The sequence below is a fragment of the Strongylocentrotus purpuratus genome, unplaced genomic scaffold (assembly GCF_000002235.5).
Source record: "Strongylocentrotus purpuratus isolate Spur 01 unplaced genomic scaffold, Spur_5.0 spur5_scaffold_16, whole genome shotgun sequence".
Lineage (NCBI taxonomy): Eukaryota > Metazoa > Echinodermata > Echinoidea > Camarodonta > Strongylocentrotidae > Strongylocentrotus > Strongylocentrotus purpuratus.
Genome location: NW_022145601.1, coordinates 21,538,669 through 21,560,236, shown reverse-complemented (window position 1 = coordinate 21,560,236; position 21,568 = coordinate 21,538,669). Strand labels below are relative to the sequence as shown.

At 37.4% G+C, this 21,568-nt stretch overlaps 1 protein-coding gene across 1 annotated transcript; it reads right to left on the bottom strand.

Moving 5' to 3' along the window:
- Positions 1-6,354: 6,354 nt before the first annotated feature.
- Positions 6,355-21,341, bottom strand: LOC105443666 (ATP-dependent translocase ABCB1-like). Its single transcript, XM_030987608.1, has 8 exons — positions 20,948-21,341; positions 19,143-19,191; positions 18,169-18,435; positions 17,317-17,450; positions 16,746-16,822; positions 10,265-10,359; positions 9,824-9,948; positions 6,355-6,475 (listed from the first exon to the last, which is right to left on the bottom strand). The coding sequence occupies exons 1-8, from the start codon at positions 21,118-21,120 to the stop codon at positions 6,355-6,357; spliced, it is 1,041 nt and encodes a 346-aa protein (XP_030843468.1). The 5' UTR covers positions 21,121-21,341.
- Between the last annotated feature and the right edge of the window lie 227 nt (positions 21,342-21,568).

Here is a 21,568-nt window from a genome sequence, read left to right as displayed (position 1 = left end):
TCCTGTGATGTAATGGTATCGTCTTGTCAAGACTGTATATTCAGATGAGCGTGATTACAAATAGGCCTTCCTCTAAAAACTATGAATCGAGGAGTTTAGAAGGAATTCCAAGAAGACACTGCCTCATACTACTATCTAATTTTTGTTTCATCTTTAATCATAATGCCAGTATGATATTCATACGGGCTTGAGCGGGGGGGGGGGGGGGGAGAGGATTGATCTCGAGAATATTGAAAATGCCATCAGTCACCTAATTCTTGGACACCGAGGTAGTCTGTATGTAATTGTCATAGCTTAATATATAAAGTATCTATACAATGTACTTTCATGAAGAGTAATAGTGTTTCCGTGTTTTAATTGCTATGAAGGTAATTTTAGACCCCAAATGTGTGAAATTTAGTCAATACGATCATTCCAATTCAGCTCCACTTTAAAAAAAATATGGTGACCGTTAATCAATTATTTAATAAAAAATAACAGTATATGGGCCGGCTCGTTGTGCGTAATATAACCAACACGAAAATGCCAACAAAAAAAGCTAACATCGACATTGACTTAAGTACGACGTAAAAGGCGCTATTTCGTTTTTTTTCAACGGCTTTTTCAAATTATCTAATACTTGTGGTGGTACACAAGTATTAGAAATCGTTATAGTTATGGATATTTAAACCGTCTTTGAACCTGATGATTTTGTCATATAAATTGAATGTTTTTTTTTTAATTTGACACTTATTTTTATTCCTTATCTCACCAAAAAAAAAATGTCTGTAGCGCCCTCTGCAACAGAACTGAACTATTACTTTAAGGTGAAATTCAAATGAATATGTATTCAAGTGATCTTTGTGTATATGGGTTTGTGAGTGTATATTGTGAGAAGGTGTGTGTATTTGCAGCGAATAGTGGATTGGGTAGTAAGGGAGGGAGATATCATTTGTTTTTATATTATTACTGATTTCTTTCCATTTTCTATCTTCGAACGTAATTTATGAATAGTACATGTATTGGATTATTTCAGTTATGTTATTATAATGAAAAAGTATAGTATTTTGAAAAATTATTATTATTGCTTTGATATTGAATTATTTCACACTCTTATTAAGGAGGAAAAGTTTGTCTGTAAGTGTTCGCGACAGAGAGAGAAAGAGAAAGAGAGAAAGAGAGAGAGAGAGAGAGGAAATTGTCACCATGGTAATGAAGAGAATGGCCTATTTTCTATTATATCAAGTCGACAAGAACGAAGGACATGTAAGCGTATAATGTTATTTTTTTTTAAAGAAGAAAAAAAAAAGACCCTTTGACCTGTGTTGAATCGGTTTCAAACAGCAACATCAAATAGGTTTCGCTGTAATTCGAAAAAAAAACCCGAGATTTGAGGATTTCATGCGTTTTCAAATCATTTTGGCAAAGTATCGAGGCACAGAATACAACTATAGCAAAATATATTGTTCGCAATCTCGTACTTCGAAGGTGGATTTCCTTTGCTGAAAAGACGTGCAGAACAAATACAAAGTACGTAAAACATTATTCATTTTGTACGATTATTTTCTTGTAATTTTTTGTTGTCAAGATATTAAAATAATAAAATAAGGGTAAGAGCAAAATGGGAAGGAGAAAAGAAGAGCACAAGCGAGTAGTATATCATCATATAACTTCTAAGATCAAACAATATATATTTTCTCCTCAAGCCAGACTTTAGAATTAATCACAATAGTTTTGCTTTTCACCATACACTGACATTGGCCTTCATGATCTACATGGCTGCAGCTGCAGTATATTTTAGAGCATAACATTAGAGTTTGATCTACATGGTGAGCTTAGGTATTATCTATCAGCGTGAATCGATTAGTGTGTGAATGTTATACCCCAGAAGTCCTGTCTGGATATTGCTTTTTTGGAATTCTTTTGTGAAAGCGATGGACACACGGGGATTCCCCAAATCAGAGAGTTTCAAAGGCCTAACTGAAATGGGGTGACGTGTACAGTTATTGTGCGCAGTACATCATAATTGCTTCAGAATAGACGGTTATGTTTCATACAAGCATGGTTTGGTTTCACTTGGTTTGATAGTGATGGATTGTTTTACCGGACTGCTAAGAAAAGCCGTGTTTGCTTGTAAGTATAAGCGACCAGGGAACGCTACGGGTTTTAAGATAAAGTTGACGCGATCATCTAGCATATTGTATTGGTGTGTACTGCAAGGTTCTGGAATCATCAAAATGATAAGAAATTGGGCCCAGTCTTGGAAAAGTTACAAGCACTGAAGATGAATATGGAACTACACGAACATGTGGCATAAAAATCCGTTCCGATTCATGCCATATTTAGAATATTAAGGCATTTGAAGGGCCATGCTTTTCAGGGAACATTTTTTATCTGATTTTCTTCCACACTGGCATAATACAATGATAACGCTCATGAATTATTTTTCACCTCTTCCCAGAACTCAAGCTTCTTATAGGGTTTCGGCGATAAGGATTATTGACTTATACCAAAAGAGCACTAGCACCCATATTTGGTTACGAACCCGGGACGTCCCGGTTATAAGACTGCTCTAGTGCTCTACCACCGAGCCACCGATAGACATGGATAATTGTATCCCTAATGAATAAATCATTGCTCTTTTTTTATTGGGGGGGGGGGGGGGGTTATGATCCTGCATGGGCCACATAGAACCAAGGTGGGCAAAGAAGATAGCTGTCGAAAAATAGGTTAATATTGAGTGATGCAAAGGCCAACATTTGATTTTTAATCCTTTGTTTTATATAATCTATTATATACCTCACTTAAGTAATCCAGCAATCTGATTGGTCGAAATTGCATTCATAAACTTTAACTGTTCCCGAAAATTCCCGGTAACCATGGTTAAAAAACAGTTCAAAATCCCAATAACCATGGTTATTGGGAAAATAGGTCAGTCTCCATGGTTACCCCATAGGTTTACATGTTAAAAAATGGTCTGAGCGATCGAGGATACCGTACGTGTGCGAAGAATTGGTCGGTAATTTCAATACAATTGAATCTCGATCGATCTTACCGACAATTTTATCTTGCATTGTTGACATGAAGACGAAAATAAACTTCCAAAAACAAAAAAACAACATCTGCCGATAGATCTTGATCTAAGTTCGTGCCAATATGCATTGCAAAAGTAAAAGAAGGGCCCGTTTAATGGAGCAGCGGCGAAGCATCGACCACGCGAAGCCGTTTTCAATTCATTTTAATGTATATATTAAAGAAAACTACTGTACATGGTGACATCACCTTTGGTACGCAAGAGTTCGAATCCCATCTTCGATAATTTTTTTTTTTTTTTTTTTTTTTTTTCGGCATATAAAAGTATTAATGACTGCTTTAATATTCGAGAAATAGTTGTTTTTTATACGCTCTCGGGAAGGTTACAATTGGGCTATTCCCCTCGGCACGCCTCGGGTAATAGCACAATTCTAACCTTCCCTTGAGCGTATAAAAACAACTATTTCTCTCAAAGCAGTCATTAATACTATAGAATGGTGTGCCATGCTGCATGCTGGATAACGAACAAGTACTTTTATTCCTGCTGTCACCATGCCAACGTCAATGGATGGCATCTTTAAGACTAGAGAGAAACTCGCCTGATGTAAAGGAGAACAACATAATGGAAAAGGGAAGTCAGTGTGTATAACTATTATGCTTCGCTATTACCAAGAACCTGGTCCAGATGCCTCGAAAATATTCCATTATCTAAGTGAAACATCTGAAATACAACTCCTAGTAGTATCATCACCGAATGACTAAATCCGTTATTTCATAGTGAGGCATCTTTGGCATCATCCAATGAAAGACATAGGAAGAGTCTAAGAAACGCTTTGCAAAATTCGAGATATGCCTCAGATCAGCTTTAATTTGGCTGGATAGAACGCATACAAATAAAATGAATATGGCTACATCCTTGCTAGGTTCTGTGTCTATATACGCAATGATGGTAATAACGCAGTACATGTTTCCTAATTCATCCTGGAGCCTCAATATGGTTTACGCGGTTGGGTTTGTTTGGTCAATTTTCCTCCAAAAGCGATTATACTCTGCAGAAGTTTTTATTCGAGGTTTGGTAGTTACATGTATGTCACGAATCGAATATTGTAGCCACCTGGAGACTAAACTGAAACTCTTTCGGTTGAATGCGAGAGTCTGTGAAAATAATGCCTTAGTCAATAATAGTAATACACAAGAAGAAATCTCCGAACTGAAGCTTAAGACCCAAAGGGAACATTCCGAAAAGAAGACTGAAATACTGAGAAAAAATGGGAAACTCACAGAAACCCAAAAGAATCTGCAGGAATTGCGGGCCGCATTGGTCAAGTCGAAAGATGCAGAGAGTCGACTGGTGCAGGAGAACGCAGAACTCTGCGAAAAAATCGCTACAATCACTGCGAAGCGGGAGAAACTCCGCCAAGAGACCCAAATATCCTTCAACAAACTTCGAGTCGAAATTTCCGAAAAGAAGACTGAAACACTGAAAACAAACAGGAAACTCTCAAAAACCCAGAAATATCTGGAAAAATTGCGGACCGAATCTGTCAAGTCAAAAGATGCAAAAAATCAACTGGCGCGGGAGAACGCAGAACTCTACGATAGAATTGCTAAAATAAATGCGACACAGAAGAGACTCGACGTTGAGACTCAAATTTCAATGAAAAAACTTCGAGACGAAATTTCCGAAAAGAAGACTGAAACACTGCAAACAAAGAGGAAACTCACAGCAACAGAAACAAAACTTGGTACGACCGAAGCTGCACTTACTGCTAAACAAAGAGCTCTTGAGGATGCCCAAGCCAAGCTGGAAAGAGAGGAAATAGATACTTCTTGCAGTATTTGTCTAGATTGTGATAGGGACACTGCCCTGCTGCCTTGTGGACATGCAAACACATGTTATAATTGCTCTCTGATTCTGCAATCAAGAGATGATGCGAAGTGCCCAATTTGTCGTAAATTGATTCACCGAATTGTTAAAATTTATTTATGAACTCGCATTACGAAAGCAAACACATGATTTTCCTTGATCAATACTCCAAAATGAATTGTAAGCAAGATTTAGTATTGTTTTAAGACTCCTGTGGGTAGGTGGAAGAGGTCAAATGCTTAGAAGTATTATTATCCTGTGATGAAATGGTCTTGTCTAGTCAAGTTTGCATATTCAGATGAGCTTGATTACAAATAGGCCACCCTCTAAAAACTATGATTTGAGAAGGTGTTTAGACGGGATTCAAAGACTACACTGCTTTATATAATTATTATCTAGTTGTTTGTTTCGTCTTCAATCTATATACACAACTTTATAGCCACGTTCACCTTCATGACGGGCTGGAGAAGGGGAAAGGCTGATCTCGAGAATATTGAGAATGCCACCTGTCACCTAATACATGGACAGCGAGGAGGTTTCTATGTAATTTTCATATCGCATATATAAAATTATAGTATACTGTAATGATGAGATTTTCATTGAGTTATCATGGGTGCAACACAATGCATCAACGGGAGCCGTCACAATGGTGACAATCATCAAAAATATAGAATGTCAGATCCATGGCACCAGGTTAGCCTATACGTGGTTTTGGTCAACGTGTTCTCTTTAGTAAAGGGGAAGTCCAGCCTGATATTAGGGTGGTTTTAATAGAAGCAAAAATTGAGACCAACAGTTCAGTAAAAGTTGGAGCAAAATTTTCTAAGTTGTCATCTGTGAAACACGAATTGGCAACACTGTTCGACGTATCTTGCGAGGTTCCCTCCCGTTTTGCTCTGTACTAAAAAATATCAGAAATGTCTATTTTCCCTAAAGAATTTGTTCAATCATACATGCATACTAAATATAATTATTGCAAAGATGTTCCTATACAACTCATGAATGAAACGAATCCATTTCGTCATCAATAACTAAGAAAATGAAATAGCTGCACAGAACTAATTGGGGAAGACCTCACAAGATACGTCACAGTATTGCCAATTCGTGTTTCACAGATGACAACTTTGAACATTCATAACTTTATTATTTTTCATCGGATTTTGCTCAAACTTTCCTCTCATTTTCTGCTTTTACTAAGACCAACTGTATACTAGGGTTGGCTTCTCTTTTAAATAACACTATACAAACTCGTAGTAACAGGTTTACTTATTTATTTCTAAATCACGAATCCCTCATTGTAATGAGAAAATAGAAACTGGACATTACTAGTTCTACATTAAAACATATTGATCATCGATTAAGGGATTATAAAAATGGGCGGATATTGGATATTTTACCAAATACCCTTCTTCCGCCAATAGATTGTAATATTGTAAATATGCAACAACAAAAAATAAAGTCATTTTAATAAATCCTTACCAGAATGCTAAGCCGTAGGAACCGTAGAGGATGAGCATGGTGACACCCATTCCTACCCCAGTTGTCACTCCTTTCTTCACCCCCAGATCACGGGCTGTATGAAGCTCTTTCTCGTACCTGACGTTTAAGAGAGAAATCGGAGTTTTATTCTGATTGTTCAAATTAGGCTTTCTTGTTTAATATTTTAGATAGGTGCTTTTTCGTCAAATGATCGAAAGAGGATCTGAAGTGAATGGGCTTGTCACATGACATGTTCATGTCATTTTGCCTAGCGCCACCACCGCAACATGCACAATGAAATAATGAAGATTATCATTATCCAGATTCTGTTTCTCTTCATTTCGATCTTACATGTAAGAGAAGCTTAGCATTACAAGTCACTCATTTTCACATGCCACATAGAAACATTCTTACCTTCATTAATCTTCAAACTGTCAAATGTGTTCAGCTGCCCAATAAACAGAACACTAAAAAGTAACCTCTTTTAGGAGTGTATTTTAAGTGATTTTAAAGTATAGTGCCTTTTGAACTAGATTTAAACGTTATCGACACGTGCCTTCATTTAAACAAAAAAGGTATTCCTGTTAACGTTTTCATCTAACGTAAAAACCACCAGTTTATCACGCGACTGGAGTAACGTGATTCCACTTTACCTCTGTAAATAAAGTGTTTATGACCAAATAACCACTTGACCAAGCAACGAGTTTTTTGTCCGTTAACCGATGGTGGCGATAAATACGTAATTATTTGGTCTTGTAAGCACCTTTATCGATTGGTTTCACAGGTTATCCAAGGTTGATGGTAATAATCACGTTACTTACACCGGCTAATCGTCTTATTGTTCTGTCCGTGAATCTCTGGTTATATCAAATTAGTAATTCGGAGGTGTCTTACACACCTCTTTAAATGGTTTCAAAGTTACCATTAATTTCTTGGTTATGATCACGTGGCTCAAGCTGATTACTAATCTAAGCTGTGAATCCGTGATATGTAGGTGTGAAAAATTAGTAATTATTAGGTGTCTTAAAACACCTATTTAAATGGTAGTCAAAGTTGCTAGCAGTTCCTCGGTGATAATCTTGTGACTCAAATGGAATATTAATCTAAGCTGGGCATACGTGACTTTTAGGTGTGAAAAATTAGTAATGATTAGGTGTCTTAAAGCACCTATTTAAATGGTAGTCAAAGTTGCCATAAGTTCCGCGGTGAAGATCCCGTGAGTCAAACGGATTATTAATCTAAGCTGGGCATACGTGACTTTTAGGTGTGAAAAATTATAATTATTAGGTGTCTTAAAACAACTATTTAAATGGTAGTCAAAGTTGCCAGCAGTTCCGCGGTGATCATCTCGTGACTTAAACCGAATATTAATCTAAGCTGGGCATACGTGACTTTTAGGTGTGAATAATTAGTCATGATTAGGTGTCTTAAAACACCTATTTAAATGTTAGTCAACGTTGCCAGCAGTTCCGCGGTGATGATCTCGTGACTCAAACGGATTATTTATATAAGCTGGGTATTCCGTTTTTTCCAGGTGTGAAAATGAGTTATTCTTGGGTGTCTTGATGGTTTCACAGTTACCATTTAAGTTCCGTGGTGATAATACCGTGACTGTTGGCATATTTCTATGTTCACCAGTTGATAACTGACTGTTGGCATATTTTCATTGCACCAGTTGATAACTGGAGTGTGCATATTTCCAGTTGCACCGGTTGATGACTGAGTGTTGGCATATTTCGAGTTGAACCAGCTGACACCAGTTAATTTGCATATTGAAAATGGGGTGCGTGCAGATCTATGTTTTTTAAACAATTTATCTGAATTTACAGCATATTTCTTAATTACTGATGATTTAGTTATATGCAATTCATTTCGAAAATACTACAAATATAAATTACCAGTTATTAGGACATTTCGCTAATTCGTATAAATTACATTTAGTTAAACATGAATAAGGGAAACATTAACTATGAACTAAAATAATTTCAATAAAGTACAAGTATACGAATTTTTTTCGATTAATTAAATTATGTAAGTCTACTTATTACCAATGCCTTTACATTGGAAATACAGACGTACCAGTATTGAAGTATTGTTGCTGTTCAACTGGTTGGAAGTTAACCAAATGGTTCTAATGGCTCAGCTAGACCAGTTGAAGTATAACTGGCCTGGATCAACTGGATCATTTAGTCCATTTCAATTTCCAGGATTACCAGTTGGCATTAAATGGTTCATCAACTGGACCAGTTGCAACTAGCTTTCTCTTCTGGGATGTTTGCACCCACCCCCCTCCCCCAACCCCCTCTAACCCCAAACTGCTACCAGCGCGCCTGGACGTAATTATGGAAGATCCAAGACACGATGTTCAGAAACGGGATGATTATTATTATTTTGGTTCATTTGTTGTGTAACATTTGCGTAATTATTGGGTTGAACGCGGGTTACAGTAACATACTTCCTCTTCGACGTAAATTTCACGTGAATGAAAAACATGATTCATCTCAAGTCAGCCTCGTAATATTCACGTGAATTTCACGCAGATATTTTGACTAAAACTATCACTAACGCTTCACGTGTTTCTGTGACGCGATAATTTCGTTTATGAAGATGTAATTTCATAACCAAACAAACACGGGAGTATTAGGTTTACAAACCATGGTCTCCAAGGTAGGGATAATCACGTTATTATAATGGTGATATTGCAGTGACAATTGCGTGATTTAGTGTACGTTAGTTTTTAGTTACCTAGTGCAATAAACGTATTAACACATTTACGTAAATGTCAGGTGTTTGAAGAACGTAACTCTCCTCAAGTCGATACCTTGATATTGACGGGATTTTCACGTGATTTTGTTTATTGGGTGTCAATCATGTAACTAAACTTTTTCAATGTTAATGATATTGTTTCCAGATGTAATATTCTCCATTCTGTTATATTGTTTGTTTTCCGGTATACATTCGAGCTTGTAAAAGAAATAAACTCAAATTCAAATTCAAAATCCAGTGACAACTCGGTCATGTTTGTGTCACTAGATTTATTCTTCAGTCCAATTTGGACAAAACAGATTGTAATATAATGCAGATCGTATTTCATTCATTCTCATGTTATGGTAAAAGAAAAGCCCCCTACAAACAAAATATGAAATTGTCTTTTTTTTGTGTAAAAGTAATATATCTTTATTATCCACGACTGGCGGCGTAGTGCAGGTCCAGAAAATTAAGGGGCCATTAGTATTATTTGGTGTATTACTAGATAAATGAAATGCAGATTAGTCTTGTTAACAATGTGGGAGAGGGTTCTATTATCTATTTTTCATGTTTCGTCTCCCTCTCCCTTTCTCTCTCTCTCTCTCTCTCTCCCTCTCACTCTCTCTCTCTCTCTCTCTCTCTCTCTCGTCTCTTTCTTCCTCATTAGTCCCCCCCCCCCCTCTGAAGTTAAGCCACCGTCCCTATGTAAGTGGTTACCTGGCAACCTCCTTCTGTTCTCCTCCGAATGCTACGACAGTCCTGATGCAGGAGAGAACCTCTTCGGCGACGCTTCCCGCCCCGGCGTATGACTCTTGCTCCTTCTTCGAGAATGATGTCAGTACCTACATTATTGTTTCGTGAAGAATGGAGAGTAAGTGAGAGAGAGAGAGAGAGAGCGGGAAAGAGAGATGTGGAAGGGGGTAGGGAGGGGGAGAGAGAGAGAGAGAGAGAGTGGGGGGGGGGGGTCTTTGATTGATTTGAAATTCATAAATCAATTAATTTATCATGATTTACAGAAATTCATCTTAACTTTTGTTTTAAGAATCATTTATTGTTCAATATGATGGCCTTCATTGATGATAGAAAGCTTTTGGGAACCCCATCCCATTTCCCTCCCCCACCACTTACCCAAAGAGCTAGAGAAACCAGGAGACTTACGTATGTCATGAAGCCCCCAGCGATGGCTATGAGGGGTGTCATGGAGAGGAGTACGAGGGTTAACTCCCAGCTCTTGAAGAACGCGATGGCAAAACCTGGTTCATGGGATGGACAGAGCAAGAGGTAAAGTAAATATTGATTATCATCAATATACATGAAACATCTTTATATGCTTGAAAGAGACGGCGTGAAAGGATGAAATGTAGAACGTGTGAACACGACCATGCTTTTTGTGTATAGGTGAATTTTTGAGATAGAGAGAAGATTACAGCTGGACACACCCACTGCATTTCCAGTCGATTGCTTAAACCAACGGACTTCGAATTTTCTACGTCTATTGATGTGCCTTTATTATTTCATCGAGCTTCACAAAAAGTTCGGACTCTTCATTTAGAGTATTTCATATTGCGGGTTGCGGACCTTTGCACATGACATGTAAACAGAATCATCCAGGCAGTGGCGTAGCGAGGGCTCAGTCATTGGGGTAGGCACCAGTTTTAGTCTCCTGGGTCAGTGTTTTAAAAACACTGACCCAGGAGACTATAATCTCAATAATCAGGAGACTATAATCTTATAACAAATTTGTTATAAGATGAAAATTCACCTTGCATCACTCTTTTGCTATATACACACGTACCAGCATATTTGGTTTTAAATTTTGCTTTTTGCGAGTAAGCGAAGCGAGCAAACCCCCCCCCCCCAAAAAAAATAAATAAATAAATAAATAAATAAATAAATAAAAATATAAATAAATAAATAAATAAATAAATAAAAAATAAAAAATAAAATAAAATAAACAAATAAATAAATAAATAAAAATGTAGGCCTAGGCCTATTTGGATACCTCGATGTAAGAAAGAAGGATATTCGGGCACGTCGTTGTCCACTTATGGAGGTATTTATGAAAGTTGGCTGCCTGAAATCATCCTGTTTCTAAATTTAGCTAGCGAGAAAGAAAGATTCTGTATTTATCCTGAAAAAGCTTTTTCCCCCTACAATTATATACTCTCGCGGCTTCCAAGCTTCGGTTTTCATCAAATATTTTATTTATTTTCTCTCGTGGCACCCCTAGAGCAGTATTGCGGCACTCCTGTGAAAAACACTGCACTAGATGGACATTATTTGAGGGGGAAGGTTGGCCAGGCAGGGGGGGGGGGGGTATAGTACTGTCGCTTAAGAGCGTGAAAATGTTGCATTTTAAAGTAAAACGGACACAGGTTCATGTACACTGTAATAATCACCTGATTGTTATCATTGGGTATGATTAAATGATTATTAGACCATTTTGGACACACTGTCGCTCATATAAAGGGAGTACAATCATAACCTTGGGGTGCAAATTTACACCTTCTTATAAAGAAAACAAATTTACTCCCTACATTGGGGAGTAAATTTACTCCCTGAGGGGTGTCACTAATGTGACAAGCAGTTACTCCCTATAGGGAGTTAATTTACACCTACTTTTCTCTGTGTGTAGGTCAAAGGCTGTCGAGCAGTCGCCGCCCGGTCGCCGCTGGGAGATCAGTCGGTCAATGGGCGGCGAGTCCAAAATCGGTCGGCAGCCTTTGACTAAGCTGCTTCGATTTTTGACCTAAATCGCTCGGCGGCGAACGCTCGATTAGTTCGGTGCCCGGGTGGCGAACGGCCGGGCACCGAGCGTATTTTGGAGCCCTGCCGATCACTGGCCGGCCGGCGTGCAATATCTTTAAAATCAGCCGGCGGCCGGTGGGAGACTGCTCGGGAATCGGTAGGTCTCCGGTCAGTCACTGCCGGGACACCGCGTGGAAAAGCTCCGCGATTTCCCCTAGTTTTGACCTAAAATCGACCGGCGACCGACGGGAAATCGACAGGGCACCGCTGGGGCTCTGCAGCCTGCTCGACTTCTCCAAAAATCGCTGGGCGATGCCTAAATTCCAGCGGCGACCGAGCAGGCTACTATTCGGTCGGTCGCCGCTCTGATTTGTGACCATAGCTTAAGTTTTTCAATGGTTGCTTTTTGTTCTTATGTTTAAAATGGCGAATGTCCATCGGTGAATGTATGATTTTTGTCAGACAGTACTCAATATGCCAAAGTCCGTTTTTATTGACTGATGTTCCATTTTGGCCATCCTGATCTCAATGAGCATGACATCATGTCTATAAACAGCTAAGTTGTTCAATGGTTGTTGTTTTTTTGGTTATGTTTATTGGCAAATGTCCATCGGTGAATGTATGATTTTTGTCAGGCAGTACTCAAGATGACCAAAGTCCGTTTTTATTGACATGATGTTCCATTTTGGCCTTCCTGATCTCAATGAGCATGACGTCATGTCTATAAAAAGCTAAGTTGTTCAATTGTTGTTTTTTGTTGTTGGTTTAATGGCGAATGTTCATCGGTGAATGCATGGTTTTTGTCAGGCAGTACTCAAGATGACCAAAGTCCGTTTTTATTGACATGATGTTTCATTTTGGCCATCCTGATCTCAATGAGAATGACATCATGTCCATAAATATCAAATATAAACTATGAATGAATGGTGGCGTAGCTACGGTGGCGCACGGGAAAGGGGGGGGGGGGCACGTGCCCCACCCCCAATCGAATGATAAACAAAAAAGTGAAAGCAAAAGGAAAGATGAAGGAAAGGGGGATGAACGTGATGTAAGAAGATACTTTAGTTTGGGTTTAACTCACAGACTCTGATATGTATAGTAGTTATTATGTAACAGGTAAATGTTTGCTGTATAAAACTCACATCTCAATGGTAATACCTATTTTGGGGGTAAAATTATCGAAAAGTGGAGATAGAAGTGAAAGATAGAACACATACTGGAAAACAGACAGAGCGAGTATGTACACTGTTGCTCATAAAGTTGGAATATTTTTTACCCCAATTTATAATTATAAATAGGGGTAAAAAAAAATATATTCCAACTCTGTTTTCCGGTATTTCTTCTATCTTTCACTTCTATCTCCACTTCTTTCTCTATTTTGCTGTTCACTACATCAAGGACGAAGATCACCCCAAAGCATTTCTCGATAATTTCGCCCCCCAAAATAGGTACTACCATTTGAGATGTGAGTTTTATACAGCAAACATTTACCTGTTACATAATAACTACTAAACAAACAAGTACATGCCCTCACTTAATACACTTGATTTGAACTTTATGTCGACTAGATAAGCTCAGTCTATTAATAAACAGAGATATTTATCCTGGAGTTTGCAGCATGTTTCAACAGCAATGGTCGAATACACATTTAAAGGCGCTCCTCCGACAGAACAAGATCAATTGTATAGAGTTCATTATATTTTCGTACATATTGATTTAGACTATGTCACTAGCTGTGAAAAATATGTATATATCAGAGTCTGTGAGTTAAACCCAAACTAAATTATATTCTTATATCACATTCTTCCCCCTCCTTCATCTTTCCCTTTGCTCTCACTTTTTTGTTTGTCATTCGATTGGGGGTGGGGCACGTGCCCCCCCCCTTCCCGTGCGCCACCGTAGCTACGCCACCATTCATCCAGAGTTTATATTTGCTATTTATGGACATGATGTCATACTCATTGAGATCAGGATGGCCAAAATGGAACATCATGTCAATAAAAAAACGGACTTTGGCATCTTGAGTACTGCCTGACAAAATGCATCATGCATTTAACGACGGACATTCACCATTAAACCACAAAACAAACAAAAAACAATTGAACAACTTAGCTGACCATTTTCTCTATAGGGACACGGCCCTTTATTTTTTTTTGTCTGCAAAATTACTTAATTTTTCTTTTAATAAACATGTCGGCCGTCGTAAAAGCTGATAACCAATCCGTGCGTGCTTATTCTTCTTTGAATTGAGTGACAAATTGGACACAAATTAAAAATGACGGTACATTTTCTGTTATAGTTCTTTTAACTAACTCTTCTGCAATATGGTCAGACCCCCCCCCCCCCCCCCTCCCAACCCCCGGCCAGTTGAAATGCTAGTTACGCCCCTATGACCATACTATAAGGTCATGTATAACACGCTACCGTTGCATATAATATAGTGGGAATGTGTGCACCTTTGGCGGATAATCAACAAGTCGCGGAAGATAAGAATTCAACCGATGTGGGTATTGAATCCGTGTTCTTATTTGCTAACAGAACTTAAAGGGATAGTTGAGTTCTGTTGCAGAGGGCGCTACACAAAATAATTTTTGTGTGAGATAATGAAAAACTGAGTGTCAAATTTGAAAGAACATAATATTTAAATGACAAAATCATCTTTGTTTGATCAAAATCGGTTCAGAGACGGCTGAAATATAACTATTTCTAATACTTGTGTACCACCATGTATAAGATATTTTGAAAAATTTGTAAAAACCATTAAAAAGAACGAAATAACGCCTTTTACGTCGTATTTCAGCCAATGCCGATGTTGGCTTTTTGTTGGCATTTTCGTGTTGCTTATATTACACACAATTAGCCGGCTCATGTATTGTTATTTTTAATTAAATAATTAAGTAACGGTCACCGTGTTTTTTTAAAGTGGAGCTGAATTGGTATGATCGTATTGGCTAAATTTCACACATTTTGGGGTCTAAAATGACCTTCATAGCAAGTTTAGGTTATAAAAGGGCACTATAAATGTCATAGATAAAAATAAGAGCAATAACCATGCACTTTGAAGGGATTTTCGGTCTGAAAACAGAACTCAACTATCCCTTTAAAGGATGGATGCATCTGGGCAGTGATGGAGAAACAGGAGGCACCGGGGCATGTATACCCCCGGTAGAATGAAGAAAAGAGATATACAGTACGTCCCAAAAAAAAAACGAAACCGTCAATTATCGAATTTTTATCATAAACTCGCTTTCAGTGGGTGCCTGCCATAGCAACATGCAGAATTGACAACAGACTTAACTCCGTTTCGTTGATAATCAGCCATGTATGAAGTCTTTCGTCTACGGCTGATTGTCAACGAAATGGAGTTAAGTCTTTTGTCAACTACGGCAGGCACCCATTGAAAACGAATTCGTTTCATAAAATTATGGAAATGCAAGCACTATTTCAAACAAACAGAACTTTGTCATTCCTTGCTCATATTTTCCTGATTGAGGTCTCATATGAAAGGGTAGCAACTCATTTTTCTAGAAATGTAATTTTCTCCTTGAAATTCAGATACCGTCCGCCAAATGACTTTTTGGTTTCCTCTCTTCAAATTCATTTCAATCACTCATGCGTGAAATATGTATTATATGAGTTACATCAAATGAAAGAAGAGGATCTAAGCTTTACAAATATGTGTCATTTATCAATTATAAATGTGACTAAGTTATGATAAAACATCGATAATTCTTGGTTTCGTTTTTCTGAAACGCACTGTATAGGGAAGATAGAGACGAGGGGACGTGACGTTTTTAAAGCGCCTTTTCGTAATATACAAAGTGCGTTAAAAAGAAATAATTACACAAACAAAGAACATTATCATACGAAGCTTACATAGTTAGAAACAAACTAAGAGGAATATTGAGAAAAATGTTTGTTGTTATTGGTGGTTTTTTTTGTTGTTGTTGGGGGGGGGGGGTTGATCATATTTCGTTTACTTATCATTTGGTCTAATGACTATTTAGGCTAATACTAAACAAATATGCCATGCACTGTGAGGCTCTAGTTGAAATTATGGATCGAGGTGCCAGGAATAGTGCCATTTTTGTCGCCGAGGTAAATATTAATAGTCATTTGGTCTAGTTTCCATATGGTCAGATCTCCTATTAGTCTACTTCCCCGTTGGTCTACAGTTCATTAAGTCTCAGTTTTTCTAATTGCCATTTCGTCTACCGTCCATCAGATCTAATAATCATTTGATGATAATTATTATTTAGGATTAAATGATCATGCGGATAGTATATGGTTAGGTGTAGACATATTGGAATATACTAATTGCGTATTAGACAAACCGGATGTAGGACAAACGGCAATAAATCGATAACGCCCCCTCCATCGCTGGACATATTTGCTACACTACAGCATCTACCGTTTATACTAATAATAATAATAAATAATAATAGCCTAATAGTCCACTCCAAATTTTATTAAACCGAAACGGAAATTCTTTTTGCCCAATTGATCGTGAGCCCGGCAGCCACTGAGCAGCGCCAGATCGACGTTGCTCTATCCCCTTATTGTTGAACGCCAAACAAGGTAGCAACAACTCCCATCTTTTAACGTCTTTTGGTATGACGCGGCCGGGATTCGAACCCACGAATTACATTATAAACCCCAGCGGGATATATGCATGAGTGAATTTCCCTATTTGTTGAATATCAAAGTGCACATCATTTAAATTAGTTGAATGTCAATGAAAAATATAAAGAGGCCTATATTTAACGTATTCTTGACAAGTTAAACTGTACAATCTTCGGCTGTTTTCTATGTTATTCATTCATTCATTCATTTGAATGTGCATCGTCACCAAAGCTTTATTTCATATTTATTTTTAAATGAATGCATTTACCTGCGAAAAACATCGCGACATACTGCAAACTGATTGAGATTTTGTCTCCTAGTCCCTCTTTCACTCGCTCCATATCACTGGAAAAAAATGACAACAGAATAATCGAATTGTTGGAGTGTTAATTACAAAGAGAAGATAAACGAAAAAGTATAAGACTGCCCTACACTGTATACTAAATATATATATATGTAATGTAGCTGCGCTATATACATGTATACGAGATATAGATTGACCTAATTACCATTACGTCTTCAGGGGGTTTCTTTACTTTCTCCATACGTCCAATATCATTGTATTAGAAAACATAACCAGGTAGATATTCATATTGAAGAAGATATCAAGTTCCAAAAGAGGATATAGATTCTCAAATGAGAATAAGCATTAATGTGTACACAAATATATGACAAACTTTTGATGATTTATTAGAATGGGAATAGCTGACTCATATGTCAACAACAAATGCATACACTGATTATTATAGGAACCCGAGGCAGGCAATGTATTCGTGACGATAATGCTGCGATAAATTTGCTGGGAATAACATAGAAGAGGATAAGAGTTGAAAGCTTACTCGGCCAATCTTGAGGTGAGTTCTCCACTTTTATGTACGTCAAACCAAGCTATCTCCTGATACAGAATGGCGTCAAAAAACGCTTTTCGAATCTTGTAAATCTGACGCTCACAGGCCAGTGTCCACAAAGAATTCTAGAAAATGAGACCAAATGTATATATGATCACAATGTTGATAAATGAAAATGATATAAAATGATAAAACAAAATGGACTATATGCCGCATTTATATCCTGAATTACATCACATGAATAACATGTTGATGATTTATACAGACATAAAAACAAACTAACAAATAAAACAAACAATCAAACTGTGCAACATACACAATTAAGGAAAACACGAGAAAATGTCAATTGAAATGTGCTTTATGCATTAACTTTTTACTAGAAAACTTCACATTCATGCTTATAATGTCTCAAATAATCAAAATGTGGGCCTTATTTGGACTTAAAGAGGGTCTTTACTAGTAGAGCAATCCATTGAATGCAATAAACCTTGTCTATGATTATATTGATTATCTTTGATGGGTTTTTTAAAATTATTATTAAGGGACTACGCCCTTTGCTAGATGCACCACTGCACAACACCTGACAAATGACGATGATTTTGATGGATAGACGGATAAAAGAAAATAAACCAATGTAAGTCAAAATAAATATTTTGGATATGTAAAAATGGCTGGCAAAAGTGAATTAAAAATATGGAAATAAAAGTAGATTGAAAAGGAATGAAACATTTCACATATGAAAAGAGAAAAGGCCGATATACAGAAATGAATTAACAAAGGAGTGAAAAAAGAGATGAATAAACAGATAAACAGAAGAATCAAGGAACAGATAGCATATCCCACCTGTAGATAAGCAAAGCATACGGTCGCTACCCCTATGAGAGAGAAGATCACGGCATACAACTGCATCTGGTCATCGAAGTCCTGAGTGGGGTTCGATGACGCTGTCGGCGACGTCGTTGCGTTGGTGTCGTTTTTGGCAAAATCGGTGAAGCTGTCGATGAGCTCGCCGAAGACGATGTTAAGCACGGGCCAGGCGCAGCCGTGCACGATGGCGGCCAGCGAACCGATCAGCATGAGGAACCCGTCCAGCGATGTCGCGTAGCGAAACTACGAGAAAATTGTTCATTTTTCGCATAATTAGAGCATGGATCTATAAATCTTTTAGATTTGCGTGGTCTGATTCGTGTGACGTCCATTCAAGGCAGTATATTAAAAGGACGTCGATCGTAGCAATCCACATTGTCTTCGTGCGAATCTAAAAGTCCCTAGTATTAAGGGCACTATTGGATTCAAATTGGTTGATCACTTTTTGACCTCTTCTTAACAAGTATCTCATATTAACTAAGTAACTAATATTTTTCTGCATTCAATTACTTTTCATTATCAGACAAGCCTCGAGCAAGTGGGTTTTGGATGATTTACACCATAACGATAATGTGTTAAGTTTTTGAGTAGAATGGTAAAATTGTTATTCCTTAATTATTGTATAATTACAAATTCATGCAGCTGCATGGAGCTGTAGGTTTATTCAGACCCATTTTCATACAACCAATATTATGTACATGATTGTACATGGTACAAGGGAGAGGGGGGGGGGGGGGGGGCTTTCATCCAGCACCGGAATTGGGGCATATAATGTTCAAAATAATACGCTTTAAATAATTAGGATACAGGGTTTAAAGGTTTAAAAATTATTGAGAAGAGGGAATCTAACCTCATCACCATCAGGATCAACATCCTTGTGATATTTGCCTGAATAATGAGAATTATTTTGGACATTTATAATTTGGTAATGATCGTGAGTTATAACATACCAGTCTCGTCAGAGCAACTTTGGGTTTCTCCTCTTCTTTCTCCTCAGTTCTGGAGAGAAAGAGGGGTAGAAGAGAGATAGAAGAGAGAAGCGAGAGAGAGAGAGAGAGAAAGCAAGATAGAGAGAGAGAGAGAGAGAGAGAAAGCAAGAGATAGAAAGAGAGAGGGAGAAAGAGAGAGAGAGAGAGAGAGAGAGAGAGAGAGAGGGGGGGGAGGGGGGGGGGGTAGGGGATGGCAATGTACATCGATTTAATTGAATGAACAATACATGAATACATTTCGCAGTATTCGGTAAAATTTTACACAGCCCAAGTATAGGTCCTATTTTTGACCCCGAGGAAAAAAGAAGAAAAAATGCGGAAATCTGTGATGTTAAACATACAATTTATTTTCTTAGTCGCTAGAACTCGAAAAATACAGAAATGGACTTCATACCTCTACTAATAATATTTATAAAGCTGATATCATTTAGAGTATAGTTAGGCCTACATATCTTACATTATTTCAATGACAATTTTCCCAACGATGAATTGCCATTTGGTCTACAGCCAGATCGTCTACTACCCAATAAGTCTATTCCCATAATGGTCTACACTCAGTCCACCTGCTATCTACATGGTCTAATAACCATTTCGTCTATTTATCATTTGGTCTAATGACTATAGGCTAATAGTCATTTGGTCTAATTTCCATATGGGCTAATCTCCAATAAGTCTTATGTGGCAATAGACCGATCGGGTAGTAGACGAACTGGTTGTAGACCCAGCGATAATAAACCTTTCCTAACCATTACGTACATGATTACGTTAAAAAAGTTCGGTGTGTTCTTATAAAGGCTCAAATCCGTCCCGTTCAGAGCGTTGGAAATTCACGTTTTATTTGTAATACTTGCATATGGAAAATATTATGGGCTTACATCCTTTAATATAACAGAAACAAAATCTAAATAGCATATTCACGAACATTATTAGACTTTCATTATTCATCGGAAATAAGATTTAACCAAAGTGGGTTAAAGATTGGAATCTCATCGAGAAAATCCAGTCAAGTATTTTTAATCATTAATTTGTTTCGATGGTTTCAGTTTAAAGTTTTGCAACGCATATTATATACGAACGATCTACTGTTTCAAATGAATTTAGTCCCAAGAAAAGAATTTACATTTTTTTAATGAACAGATTGAAACAGTTATACATCTGCTATGTGAATGTACGCATGTTAAACATATTTGAGATAGGTTAGAGCATTGGATTCACACTGGACCCGGAAATAAATTAACATTTTCATTACAAGACAAATTATTTGGTTTAAGAGGTTCAAATAATTATGCTTTGAATTGTATACTGATTGTGGTGCGACAGATGGTGTATACTTGCAAAATAAAGAAACAATTGCCCGACTTTGATAAAATTAGAGTTTCGATTATAAATTACTTCAAAAACGAAAAGTATATTGCAAATTCAAAATGTAGAAATAATAAATTCACAAGAAAATGGTTTCAATTCAGGAATTTGTTTACATGAAATGATATTTTTTTTGTATTTCTTTTCTTTCCATGCATATCAGAAATGAATTATTGATTTGTTAGTTTTTTGTTCAGTCAACAGTTCATCAATACTTGTATCTTGAGAAGCCAATTTTATTTATGTTATAAAGGTAAATTCCTTGAATATTAATTGTTAATTTGTTTCAAATGAACATCAATAAAATCCCTGTGGAGGGAAAAATATGGAAAAAATAAATTGTTTTAAAAAAAGGTACTTTATTTTAAAATTTCTTATTGTTAATGCAAATTATCTTCACTTACTTTCCGTCATCACCATCGTCTTTCCAGTTGTTATTCTTTTTGGATTCGACCACCGATCCATTGAGGTCCGCATTGATCTTCCCGTTCACTGCTCCGTGTTTCCCATTCATCGATGTCGGTTTGAACTCGACGTCGGTTGCCGATTCGACACCATTCGATTTCTCCTTCTCCATGCCTTTCAGCTGTGGAAATATTTCCCTATTATTTTCAAATTCAAAAAATAATTCTGACAGTAATTTCTGAAAAGCGAAGTAATCAAAATAATTTAATTAGAAATAAAATCGGATCAAATTCGTGTTAGTAATTTTAGAAGTGATATGTAAAAGCGGAGCAGTCAAACCTATCGCGAAAAGGAACACATAACAATGTAACTGAACTGTAAGGATCGAATAAGTATGAGCAGGCGATGACAACGATGCTGGTAAATATATAGTAAATAATGAGTCAATTATACAAAGGTCGTTATATCGCAACGTAACTGAAATATGTTTGTTCGTAGCGCATGTAGCAGTGGCGGATCCAGTCGGAGGCGAGGGGGGGGGGGGGGGGGGGGCTCAATTCGTGAGAAAATATTTAGCAGTAGCGAATCAGCTGATCACCCGGTCGGCTAATAAGCGGGGG

Coding starts and splice junctions, on each gene's coding strand:
- LOC105443666 (XM_030987608.1), bottom strand. CDS start 21,120: ATGGAGAAGGAGAAATCGAATGGTGTCGAATCGGCAACCGACGTCGAG. Junction 17,451..18,168: donor TATGCTTTGCTTATCTACAG/GTGGGATATGCT, acceptor CTCATTTTCTAG/AATTCTTTGTGGACACTGGC. Junction 10,360..16,745: donor TGTCGCGATGTTTTTCGCAG/GTAAATGCATTC, acceptor CCCATGAACCAG/GTTTTGCCATCGCGTTCTTC.